The 13,507-nt window shown below is 44.7% G+C and overlaps 1 protein-coding gene across 13 annotated transcripts in view; it reads left to right on the forward strand.

The window, feature by feature from the left end:
• Positions 1-13,507, forward strand: part of Mapkap1 (MAPK associated protein 1) — a 222,702-nt gene that overhangs the window by 172,579 nt on the left and 36,616 nt on the right. For all 13 annotated transcript variants that reach the window (XM_038336928.1, XM_038336923.1, XM_038336922.1 and 10 more), the window contains one exon: positions 7,964-8,104. In XM_038336928.1, coding sequence (XP_038192856.1) covers positions 7,964-8,104 — 141 coding nt within the window. The remainder of the gene's footprint in view (positions 1-7,963; positions 8,105-13,507) is intronic.

Here is a 13,507-nt window from a genome sequence, read left to right on the forward strand (position 1 = left end):
TCTTCTTGTAACTCAGAGTGTCTAAAGTAATTCGCTTCTGTTCCTTCCATCAAAAATCTATACAAAGCAAAGGCAGAGATGCCAGGCTGGCATGTGCTTTTGCAACCGGGTGAGCCCAGGTGAAGAGTGGGTGCTTTTATTTAGCAAAGGTGGCTTTTGAGTGACCGTTTTGAGAAGAATCCGCTTCTTTGAAAAAAGGGGAAGATGAGTTAAAGCAATAGGTAAGAGAATGTTCTAAGCTAGATACCTCCCATCTGAAGCCCCAAGACAGAAGTGTGTGGCACTGAGAGGACGACCCTGGACTGGGCGTGGGTGCAGGGTGAGCTGAGAGCTGGGCAGGCTCCTTCTGTGATCTGTTCTCTCAGAAATTCTACAAACCTAAAACTGCTTCTTTCTGATCCCCTCATAAAGCAAGATTACCTTGATTTATTGAGGGAGAGCTGACATCTCTACGTGGGAAGTCCTCCAGCAGACTGACTCTGGCTCTAAGAGTTGAATCAATTAAGCACTGTGACAGCAAGGATTCCTGCTCAGGTTGTAGCATAGCCAACAATATCCTACTGTGTGATTTTGGTGGCTTTAAAGAGAATACTGCAGAGGGGCCTGTGTGTGTTACAGTATATCACCTATTGATCGTTTTTAGAGGCCAGCAAAAATGACTAGCAGCTGAAGGGAAGTGTTTAATAGAGGGGAAGCTTTGGGCTTATGGGACTTTGGGGACTTAAACGGCTTCTGGGGGGGGGGGGGAGTGATGAATGCAGAGCACTAAGGATGAGGTTTTTCTCCATGACTTACTCAGGCATCCAGTGTTGGGTCTGACTGGGAAGTCCCTGATTTCTTTGTTCCAATGGGGCACTCGATACAGTTATGACCTGTGGCATTGTATAGCTCCAGCCCACTGAAGGAATGCCTTTACCCAAAACAGCTTATGCAGTGGTTATTCTGAGCATTCCATTCCTGGCTCCAGCTTTCATGCCTCACTTTTTTTTCTCACTTGTTTGGGGATGTTATCACCTGACCTAAAAAGACTTTGGGAAATGGAAGGTGATCACATGTCCATAATGCTGAACATACAGTACACAACCAGTAAATGGCAGGCTGAATCCCTGTTCTCAGTGGACCCTCTCTTTTGAAGGGTCTGGATGGTGTGGTGAGCATGATGAGTTCTGTAGACCCAGGTCAACTCAGCTTCTGCTGACCACAAAACTTCTTGGATCAAGACTTACGGTTGCACAGTTCTGCTGGCAGCTTTGGTTGGACATTTATTGAGTGACAAACAGTATTCCATATAGAGTGGAATTTCCGTGCTGGCAGGGTGTGCCTCTCCACGAGGAGAACACAGATACATATGTGGAATAGTCTCAACGAGAGCTTTCCCAGAGAACTGCAGCTTACAAGAGAGAAACCAAGGACGGTTCTGTTAAACTACTCTTCAAAGCTTAAACATTTTGAAAAAGAAAGGATGCCTTGGCCAGATGGTGCAATCTGAGCAGAGACCAACTTGTCTAAAGCAGGGTGGGTGGGGAGTGAACAGGATTGCAAGACTTTGAGATAGCATGGTGGGGGCCTAGTTTGTTTTCCCTTCTCCAGTCGGTTCTCTGTGCAGCAGTGTTTTTCTGTGTGCCAGAACTCCCTGCCTTTAGACTCTCTCCTCTCCTGCCCCTGTCCTTCTCCCCTTTCACCTTTTTCCTCTCACCTCCTCCCCTTCTCCCTCTCTTCTCTAGCCAGAGGCAAGCACTTGCTCTTTTCTAAAGACTCCCTTACTCTGTGTACTTCCTTGTTTTCTCATCTTTTTCCCAGAAATCCTGCTCCTTTCTCATCACCCCTCCACTGGCCTCATAGCATCTGCTCTGTGGTGTGCGTTTGTGGGTTGGAAGAGCAGGACGTCAGGGTTGTGTCATGAGAACTGAGAGGTGAGGATGTAACAGGGGACGTTTGCCTTCTGGCTGGGTTCTAGCGGTTTTTACAGGAAATGGAAGTTGCTTTAGCTTGCACTAGACTAGGCCTGTTAGTCTTGGTCTGAGACCCACTGAGCCAGAGGGTGAACTTGAAAGTCCTGTGTAGCTTGCTCTGTGGATACAGGAAAAATGCCAATAGCATACAATGAGTTCATCTGAGCTTTGACTTAATGACTAGTGCCTACTTGTTTGAAAGAAAGCCATGTGCCTCTAAATGTTTCCCTTGGTGCCTATAAAATCATGTGTATGAAACACTCTTTGAAGTGGGAATTGTAGTTAGCCTTGGTTCTCAGCACTGAGAGCAAACTGTTCCTCTTGGAATATGTGTGTAGACGTTTTCAGCTGAGCTTGCTGTCAGGGTGCAGCACGTTCACACAGGCCTGACTCCACCTCTGTGTCCCATCATGGTGTCCAAATGGGCACCAAGGACAGGAAGGGCATATTCATCCACAAAGTCAGCAGCTCTCAAACTTTTTCTATTGGAACCCCTTTATACAATTAAAAGTTAGTGAGGTGGGACTGGGGGGTGAAACTTGGAATTAAATCAGATGTTTAGTTCATTCAGGACCTCGGATTCAATCCCCAGCACCAAAAAGGAGGGAGACTGTTTGTCATTGTGTATTATCTTGATGTGAGAACTTTTGTTTCCTGTATAATTTCAGGGAGAACAATGTGACTTAGGCTGGCCTGTAACTCTCAATCCTCCTGTTCTAGGCCCCTAAATACTGGCATTATAAGTGTGTGGACGACCTGGTTAATAAAAATATATTGACAACTACAAAAAATGTATTGTCTATTTCTAGAAACAGAAACAGAAATTTGTGTTTATTAAGTCATTAGAAAGAGTAGATCAGTTAGCATAAACATTTTTGTGAGAAAATAACCAGATTTTCTTTGAATTTTTAATGAGAAGAGTAGCACTGATATACTTTCTCTTCTCCCCACCCACAGTCCCCAGCTCTGAGGTAGGATGTGTTGTAGCCCAGACTGACCTGAACTTTTTGTATTGAGCTTGACCTCCGTGTACTAGGATTACATGTGTGTACTTCCATGCCTGGTGTGTGCAGTGCTGGGGTGTCCTGGGTTTTGTGTGCCCAGGGCCTTGCACACGCTCAGCCACCTGAGCTGGAGCTCAGTCCTGTTTTATGTTTTTGCACATTTTTGTCTGGCTAATAGAATATTCTAGGTGTTCATATCTGCTTCTGTACTCAGTTCGTTACAATACATGTTTGGGTTGTAGTATAGGAAGAAAAATTGTCTTGACACAGATACATTATTGAAACAGAGGAGAGAATTTCCATACCCTTTTCACATAATCGTTGGTATTAATTTTCATTTATATCCAAATTCAAGTGATAGTTTCCTAAAGGTTAATTGCAACGTAAAATCAGAACTCCTTATTACTACGTGCAGTTGTAAGGGAATAAGGGTAAAAGGCAAAAGATGTTTTACTGTTACTATGAAAACAGTATAGGACCTTGGGGCCTGAGAGGAGCTTGGAGGTAGATGTGCCCACCACTGGCCCAGACCTGCACTTTGAGGATCTCTGAGTTTGAATTCACTGTTCTAGATGCATTTTCTTGTCCTGGGGCCAAGGGGGTGGGCATGCAGATAGATGTAGGAACAGCTTTTAGCACAGCCTGAGAGGAGGGGAAGAATGAAAATGGCAAAGAAACACACAGACTCCAGTGTCTGGTGATCCTATCCCACGTGTTGTAAATCCATAGTGAGTGGCCAAAAGCTAGGGTGTTAATGTAGGGTGTAATGGCTTTATATCCATGGTCTGTCTTCACAGCACCCACTCTTTCTTCTTTACTGTAGGAACTAGGGTCGTCTTAGACTTGGTCCCGTTATTGCCTCCTCTGCTCCCCTTGTGTTTCTCACCCCAGCCTGTTTGGCCTTTCTTCCCCTGAGTCAGGGACCAGACTCCATTCTGTGGTCCTCCTGATTTTCTTCCAGGGAATTAGTCTGCTCCCTCTAAGATTCTGTGTTGTACCCAGACCCTTCCTAGGTGCACTCTTACAGAGCCTTACTGTCAGTCCCTCTGTGCTCTGGTGCTCAAGGCACTACTGAGACCCACGCCAGAGTGTGAGCTGTCACATTCAGCCTTGAGTTACTGCAGCGTGAGCGTTTTGACACAATACATTATGGTAATGCACAGCACATAGAGACATTAACACTCCTGACTTTGACAGAGTATACTGTGAAGTCTTTGAAGCCACCATTATAATTTATCTTGTCACTCATGAGGAGATCTGGTTCAGCTTTAATGTAGATGAACACTGTGTGGCTTTTGTCTTATTTAATTGCTTGTGACCTTTTTAATTGCTAATTTAACAAAATACTAAAGAGTTATATTTCAATTAAATTAATGATTTGGGGAGGGTTTTGTGTGTTTGTTTTTAAGACATTCTGGTTCTCTCTACTTTTCACTTTGAGAAGATAAAATGTCATCTTGAACAGAAGTAGGGTTTTACTGTGAAGTTGATAGTACAATAATGATTTCCATATGCAAATGACATAATGCCAAGTATCCTGCATGTGTGCTTGGGTTCCACCTTCTCCAAGGTACAGACACGCAAGGTTTACACACTAATCCACTGCATTTTTCTGGTCAGTGTTTTGCTTCAGGTAGCTCACTTGAGATAAAGTACCTACTGCAGATGCTGTTAATACACTGGGCTTGTCTGCTGGTTCTGTTCATTTGTGTTCTATAGCTGGGTCATAAGTTCCTCCCGATACTTCTCATACTCTGCACTGCTGGATGGGTGAGACAGACACATGTACACACAGATAAACCCAACACTCAGTGGCACTCCTGGGCCTACCTGAAAACCATTTGTGGGGCTCGGAGCTGCTGTTTCAGCAGCCAGAACACGAGGGAATGCAGGACAGCACCTTCCCTGTTCCCTTGATGCTGTGCCTTCCTGATTTTAAAAGCCAGCATGCCCCTGTCAGGGCCATGACTTAGAACTCACTCAAGCATCAGGAAACCTAAGTCCTCAATGGGATGTGAATTTACCCTAACAGAGAGTAGAAGGTCAGTGTGTGAAGCATTAGTGTTGAACCAGCTCCAGCTATGAAAGCCTAAAATTAATAGAAGGAAATTGATAAGCCTTGCTGGTTATTCCATAGCTTAAGACCCTGACTAAAATCCTATCGTCTCATCTGCCCATTATTAACATTTCAGCAAAATATAAAGTTTTCATTAATCTCCTACAGTAAAGTTAGTCATGAAAACTGGCACTTGTTTGAGCTTTTAGGACACATTAGCTGGTGTATTAAACAGAATGTGTCCTTCTTCAGCAGCTTCTGCAAGAAACTAAATCAATTTTCAGCCGTATTTATGCACCACTTTATCTAAAAGCATCTGAATTATCATTTACAGCTAAGATGCTTTATTAGCAGCTGACATTGAAATTGCTCAGTAAAAAAATTATATGTCACGTGTAGTAATTTTTAAATTGGTTTTAATCCAACATCATAAAATGTAAAAATCTTAAGTATGGGGTTTTGTTGTTGTTGGTTTATTTTAGTAATTGGCATTTTAACATAATGAGCTATTACTCTTTCCAAATCAAATACCTGCAATGTTTAGAAAATAGCAATTAGTTATAGTTCCAAAAGTTGTAGAACTCAGGGCTAAGCTCTATCTAATGTGTTCTCAGAAAAAAAAAAAAAAGCTGAGTTGGACTTTAGTGTGTATATATATACATATACATATATATATAGTATAAAGAATATATAGTATAAAGAATGTTTTCTTTATAATTTTCATGCATAAAAATTCTAAGATAGAAATGAATGCTTTGGCAGTTATGTTTCTATTAAGATGTAGTTTTGACAAAGTGAAAGACTATGCTAAACTTTCCTCCCATTCTGATGTCACATTTCCGAGGAGACATTGAGGGCCATGATCTGTCCCAAATCACTGGTGCTTCAAAGAACGGAACCAGTCCACAGATGGCTCTTGCTGAGGGCGTGTCACTCAGCTTGTCCTGCAGTGGGATACTGGTTAAGTCACTGCCTCACACTGCACTTGCACTAGGCTCCAGCCTTGTTGGCACAGCAGTGAGAAGGACTGGCTGCAGGGGTGACTGCCCTCCTGTGGCTTATGGTCTGGAGGCAGAGCTAGGTAATGACTTGGTGGTCAGTGGGCCTGTAGAAGATAGAGATGAAGTGTCAGGACCCATACTAGATTTGGGGGCTTGGAGTCAGGAAAATCTCCCTTCTTGGAGCCTCATTTGACCAGGCTTTTGAGAAGCAATAGGAAGGAGAGTGGAAATGACAGGGAGCGGGGAGCTCTGAGCATGGAGGATGATGACTTGTGCAGTATGCTCTAAGATAGGACTGTGTCCAAGGTGTGTCGCATCCCTCCCATGGGAACAGCCTAACACAGGGCTGTATTGTTCATGTGAAAGACCATAGTGTTTGGAAACAAAACATATAGTTGCTAATAACTGAGTTCAGTGTAAAAGAAGAACAAACTTATTTAAAAAGTCAGCCTGTAGGCAAAGAAAAACATGGAGTTGTCAGGCTGTGAAGATACCCAAAGCTAGTTAGTACTTTTGCTCCTACAAACTCTGTCTGAAGGAATTCTGGACATTTGCCTGTGGTTTGCCTTTATCTAGTGTGGCCTTGGGATATGACTTAACTTCCCATCGGTTTAAGGTAGAAAATTCCAGAACCCTCCATGTTGTCATGAGGTTTAACCTGAATGAAGTACTTGACATCATGACTGACATGGATAACACACTGCCCATTATTTATTTAGTTTGGTGTGAGCACACCATTTGCCTGTGCTGTTCTCAAGAGAAAGCATAAAAATAAGTAAGAAGCTTCCCTGGCCTTTGTGAAATTCCCACATTAGGACAAAGTAGCCACCAAGCACTTGTAGGACAAGGCTGAGTCTGAGCCCCTCTGGATACTGTTAGTCATTTTATATATTGGATTCTTTACATGAATTTTGATGTTCTATGAATGTCAAAGACAAATTCACAGAGGTAGTCACTCACCTAAGATCATACAGCAAATTAGAGGTAGACATGGGAATTGAACCAGGTCTGCTCAGCTCTGATCCAGTATATACCAGCTGTTGTAGATGTGTGTCAGAGCCACTAAAACAGATTTCATGCAAGTGGTCAAGTCTGTGCTGGCCTGGGGAAGGGAAAGATTTTGGCTGTTCTGAGGTACTTGAAGGAGTAGTATAGGCCACGAACAAGACCCAGCAACTGCGCTTCAGAAGTGTCCATCCCAGACTCTGGGAACTGGCATTGGTTTGCCTTTGCCTGATGGAACCTTGAACCTAGGAGCAGTCTGCAGCAGCTGGGAGGATCTGAGACAGGCATTATGAAGACTGGTAAGAGATTGGAAAACTGTTCAGTCACTTAATAAGCTGGCCTGCTTTTACTGCTGGCTGTAGAAAGGACTTTATTGAAGGGGCCTGGGATCCAGAGAACGCTGTAGAGCACCAGTCTCTGTCACCCATGTCATGTCACATGGTGTGAGTGACCAGACCTCTAGATAAATGAACCAGAAGGTCTTGTAGCCAGATCATAGAGACAGCCCAGCAGTCCGCAGGCCCGCGAGAGGCAGGGGAAGCTCTCAACCATGGCAAGGGCTGCTAAGTCAGGTTGGGGATTTTGAAGGGGCAGGGTTCTTCAAAGAGTATGGTGATGTCCATAATCACCACACTCCCAGATTTTGACCAGCGCTATAGAGACCACGCTGCCTGAGAGCATGAGCAGAATGCTGCCATTCTTTTCTCCCACTGCCCAGCCAAGGGCCTGCCTTGGAATAGGCAGTGTTTGTGGAATTAACTGTTGAATGATTAATACGTTAGCCTTCTCTGTTTACTGGAATGGCATTATTAAGTCATCGCTCAGCCTTTTCTCCTCCAAATTAAATAGCCCGTATTATTTTAATTTATCCCAAAGCATTTTAAGCAGACACCATTTGCCAAGCCTCATGTATCTTTATGTGTTAAACTGTTTTTTCCTCCCTAGGTTCAAGGGCAGATGGAGTTTTTGAGGAGGATTCACAAATTGACATCGCTACAGTACAGGATATGCTTAGCAGCCACCATTACAAGTCATTCAAAGTCAGCATGATCCACAGACTGCGGTTTACAACTGACGTGCAGTTAGGTGAGTGTGTGTGGAGATGCAGGGAAAGAAATGGCATGCAACTTTCATGTGACCTGGATGAGTAAGAGAATTTGTTTTCTGAGGAAATATTAAACAATGAAATTTAAAGCGTGTCCTTTTCCCATCCGAGGGCTCTGTCTTTTCTTCTTTTTGAAAGAGAACTCACTTGAGACTATCCGCAAACTGATGGACCTGTGGGAAGCTTCGTACTCCTCTGATCCTGGTCCTCCTGGGATGCTACAGGAGACCTGTCTTTATTCCCAAGTTCATAGCTTCCATGTTTAGGAAGCTTCTCAGTGATCTCAGAGGTTACATTTGGGTCTCACTAGAAAATCCAATACTTGCTTTCAACAAATGTCTGGGCTTGATTTGTTCTTATTAAGCACTAAATTTCTGCTTTTACTTAATCCTAACAGGAATAGAGAATTTACCATAACAGTCAACATGATATTAATACATCATCAGGGCTGCACTATCTCGGTGTCCACTGTGTCTGCATCGCTGCTCACTGCTTCCCTTTACTCTTTACTGCCTAGAAGGTGGCGGTTTTTGCTCTCCCACTTGACAGAGGTGATGATGAAGGGCAGAGATAGCCTCATGACCAACTTACACAGGCTGGTGGTAGTGTCTTGTGGAACCCAGGTCTGACCAGCTCATATCTTCTGCCCACTAACAAAGATCCCATGCATGGGGAAAGGAGAAGCTGGGAGGGCACCAAGCTCACATAGCAAGGGAGTTGAATTGTTACCCTGCCATATCTCTCTCCTGTAGGGCCTGTTTGCCTATTGCACAAGGGATAAAGATTGAATCTAATTCTAACATTGCTAAGTTTATATTTCTTATAATAAAATCTCTGATATTGGCATTAATCTGAATCTAGTGTCAAAAAGCTCCTGCAGCATTCTATTACAACTGTATGTGTGTGTGCAGATCTGCCCACTTGTAGAGCTCAGATGTCTTCCTTCAGTTGCTCTCTACCTTATCTTTCGAGACAGAGTCTCTGACTAACTTTAAGCTCGCCAGTTTGGCTAGACTGGCTGACCAGCAAGTCCCAGGGTCCTGTCTCCGACACCCCAGTACTGGCCTTTTACTTGAGTTCTTGGAATCCAAACTCAAGGCTGTTATCACATGCATTTTACCAACTGAGTCATCTTCCCAGGTCCCTTCCCAGTTTCAGTGACAGGAGCTTGCCATATACTGAATGTTCAGCTTCATGGTTAAGAGATAGGCAGCTAAGCCTCAACTGGCTTAAGGCTGTGGCTCCCTCACTAACTGCCCTGTAACCTTAAACCAGGTTCTCTGTTTCTCTGAACCTCGGTTCTGCCCTGTTCCAGGAGCTCAGCCAGAGCTAAATAGTTAAGACCGTATCTCAACAACAAACTTAAGAACATAAAATTGCTGAGTGCTGTGTGCACCGGGAGTGTTCGTTTCTGATGTCTCTCAGAGAGAGAAAGTGCAAAGGCTGCCCTGGAAGAAGGCAGGTGTCTAGTGCTGGCATGAAAGCATTTTCCCAGCCTGCTCAAGGTCCCCAGTTCAGTGTCTCCCCACCCCCTTCTGCCTGTACTTTGAATGCAAATGGCACCATAGGAAGTGATACTGTTAGAAAGTGTGGCCTTATTGGAGGAAGTGTGTCACTGGGGGTTGGCTTTGAGGTTTCAGATGCTCGAACTTTGGCCCAGTGTCACTCTCTTCTGCTGCCTGCAAAACCAGATGTAGAACTCTCGGGTACCTCTCCAGCACCATGTCTGCTGGTGTGCCACCATGCTTTCCACTATGATGATAATGAAGTAAACCTCAGAAATGTAAGTCAGCTCTAATTAAATGTTTCCTTATAATAATTGCTGTGGTCATTGTGTCTCTTCACAGCAATAAAACCCTAAGACAGCCTCCACTCAAATGCTCCCAACAGCCTTGTTGGCATGAGTGGTTTCTGGAGGAGCTATATTTTCCTAGAGCTCTGCTTCCTTACACCGTGGGCCCTGGCCCACATGGGTTTGCATAACTGAATGTGGAGATTTCAGAAGATCTGATTCAAAAACCATGATGTAATAAATCTGAGGGGTTTGCCATGTTGGATCTTCTGATATAATTGCCACCTTGGTTATGAATACCATCTGTACTCTGCAATATTCATGTGTCACACCATCTCATATCAACAACATAAGCACCTCAGCTCAGATCTGAGAAGACTATTACATGTTATGAATTGCTGTGTTTGTACTATACATATATTTTTTTCAGGCTAGAGAGATGGCTCAGTGGTTAAGATCATTCATGCTTTTCTAGAGGACCACATCCATGTTGTGGCTCATAGCCATCTTAAATTCAATTCCAGGGGATCTGCATCCTCTTCAAACCTCCACACAGTCTGACATCTGAAGGCCCTGAGATTATTTGAGGCAGCAAGCCCATGTGGAACACTCGAGAGGTCAGTCTCCCACATTTGTATCATGATGAAGTTCTCGGCGATGAATGCTGCAACCACACACCTGTCGAGCAGCATGAGAACTGTAGGAAGAGCTGGGGACTGTAAGAGGTCACCACCAATGCCTTCGGAAGGACAGACAGACATCTCCACTGGGTCTGGATAGCACTTGAACTGCCAGGTGCCCAGGATACGCATCTGGGTACCATTACTGAATTAGATGTGCTGGCTGTGATGGCCACACCTGGCAAACCCATCCTCAGCTGTTCCTATACCCTATTTTTTTGAGACAGGATCTCTCATTGAATCTGGAGCTTGCCAACTTGGCTGTGGTCTCCAGCAGTCCAGAAATTCTTTTGTTTCCACCTCCCTAACACTAGGAACACAGCTGTGCGCTGCCACACTTAGAGTTTTCACGTGGGTTCCAAAGAGTCAAATCTATGCTTGTACAGAAGACAGCAAATGAGCTTCCTCCTCAGCCTCTGGGTCTGCTTTTTCTGATGGCTTCTTTCTAGGAAATCCTATACTTGCTAACTGCCGTCATGGCAGGGGTCAAGCAGGATATTCCAGAGGCCCGCCTGCTCTGTCCACAGTGTGACCACAGACCCCGGGCCTGCCTCCCATTCTTCTCCAAAGGCAAAAGGACAAACATATACACCTGATTCTGACCTGGTGATTCATCCCAAGACAGAAAGGCCACAAGAGTCTGTTGTGGAGGAGCAGGGTTCTGTAGTCAGCCCTGGGTTCCAGTTGTATCCTCCCTCTGTACTGCGGTGGCACCTTCCCTCTTCCACCTTAGTTGTTACCATGCATAAAGCATGTATACAACTTTCCTTCTAGGGTTGTGAGGGAGTGTCTGGCCCACAGAAGCTAATTCTAAACAGTAGCTTAGCCTGGCTCTGATGCTTGTCCTTATCTATGTTGTCTTTGCCACTTCCCCTAGTTGCTCCAAACTGAGTTGCTCAGATTTGGAGATGCCTCTCCGAATCTTGTAGCCACATTAGAGACCTGTAAGATTGAAAAGGGATAAAACTGGTGTTGCCTGTGTCCCTCTCCAGAATGGAGTTCTCTGAAGTAAGGCTGGGGAGATCCCAGCTCCAGGATACTTGCAGTGGCGCACATGGTGCCCTCTGGTGGACAGACTCAGCTCTGGGGCGTGTCTAAACAACTGTCAAAATGTTTGTTTCTCTTAAATGCTAAGCTCAAACTTTGGCATCAAAAGCAGAAGCTTCACTGATTACTCCTAAGGAATATTGTGACAGTCAGATAAACTGCCCTTGAGTAATGAGTAAGTTTGTTCCCAGGTAGGCCAAGTGTCTAGCATTAGAGTCTCCCACCTTACAGAGTACATGACAACCCCTCAACTCTCACAATACACTTGCATACAACAATCCAGGAATTCTTTCCCGACATTCAGAGCATCAGACAGCACTCTCTTCTTAAGTATTCACATGAGCAGCTACATTCTGAGATCAGTAAATAATTTATTTTAGTTCACCTGACCTGCCAGGTGCTTCAGATCACTCCTGGCACTGATGGAGAGTCTTCCCACCCATCCATCCTGTGTCAGTCAGATTAGAGATTTCCTCTGGCCCTGTGCTGAGTGCCTATCTGCAGCATTTGCCCAGCATCCCTGCTTACCCACAGAGAGCCACCATCCACTTGGAATCCATGGTACAAAGGCCCACACAGCAGAAGGTGGAAACCTGGGGCTCTGCCCTGCAGCTGCAGCTGCCTGTCTTCTGATGGTGCAGAAGGAGCCGTGCTCTAGTTACCATCTGCCATTTGCTTCTAAGAAAGTCAGGGGATGAAAGGCACCAGACTTAGCCCTGTAAGACTCAAATGTAATTCAGTTTTCTACCAATCTATGACTGAAGCACTAGTGGAGTCTATTAATAAAACCCATGACAAAATTCTAACTTAAGATATTGGCAAGAGTGAATGGGAGACAGCTCAATTTGTATAGTGCCTGCATACAAACATTGAGGACCTAAGCTTAATACACAGCACCCATGTAAAAGTCAGGTCACAGTGGTGTGTGTATAATCACAGTGCTGGGGAGGCAGAAATAGAAGGATGCATGGGGCTTGCTGTGCCAGTCAAGCTGCACTGGGGAGCTCCAGGTTCAAAAACAAAGGTGGAAAGTGATTGAGGAAAGCATCTTGCATTGACCTTCAGCTTCCACATGAATATGCACACACATGCATGTGTTTACAAGTACACGTGCATGCATGCACACACACACACACACACACACACACACACAAATACAAAAGAAAAAAAAACAGACTAGGAATGCAGCTCAAGGAGGAACACTTGCCTGTTCATGAGCCCTCGGTTGTAGCCCTAACACTATGATAATGTTGACCAATTGTAGTGAACTGTCAGTAAGTTAGAGGCAGCTCTCAGTTAGCTTGTGTTTAATATGTACCTGGCACTTTGATAACCAGACTCTGTGTGCATTAATAGTTGGACATATCCACAGTTTACCTGAGGAAACTGAGTGTAGGGACCTTCCCTGGATGCAAGCCCTCGCTGTGCTGGTACTCAAGTTCAGTAACCGTTCACAGCTTACAGACCACTCTTGCTACCCCATTTAATCTACTAGGTACATCAGCATTGTAACCACACTTCCTGACTGAGAAAACTGAGGCTCGGAGGGTTTGATGAGATAATGTAGCATGTGAGAAACATGTAGCTACTATTTAATAGCTACTAACTTGCTTTCCCTCCCATTCAGTCACCAGAATACACAGCAGGGTTTCTAGGGAATTGGGACAGAAGCCCAGTGCCGAACACCGAACTCCAGCTGTAGCACTAGAGATGCCTCTGCCATTCTCTGCCTGACCTGCACAGAGAAAGACTCTGTGAACACCCTCCCTCTGATCCTTCCTGGCTCTGGGGTGACTGAGAGTGTCAGCTCCTGCAGTTCTTCTTGTCTGGACCTGATCCTCACTGTGGCTGTTTCTGTAAAACGT

The sequence above is a fragment of the Arvicola amphibius genome, chromosome 7 (assembly GCF_903992535.2).
Source record: "Arvicola amphibius chromosome 7, mArvAmp1.2, whole genome shotgun sequence".
NCBI classification, from domain to species: Eukaryota; Metazoa; Chordata; class Mammalia; order Rodentia; family Cricetidae; genus Arvicola; species Arvicola amphibius.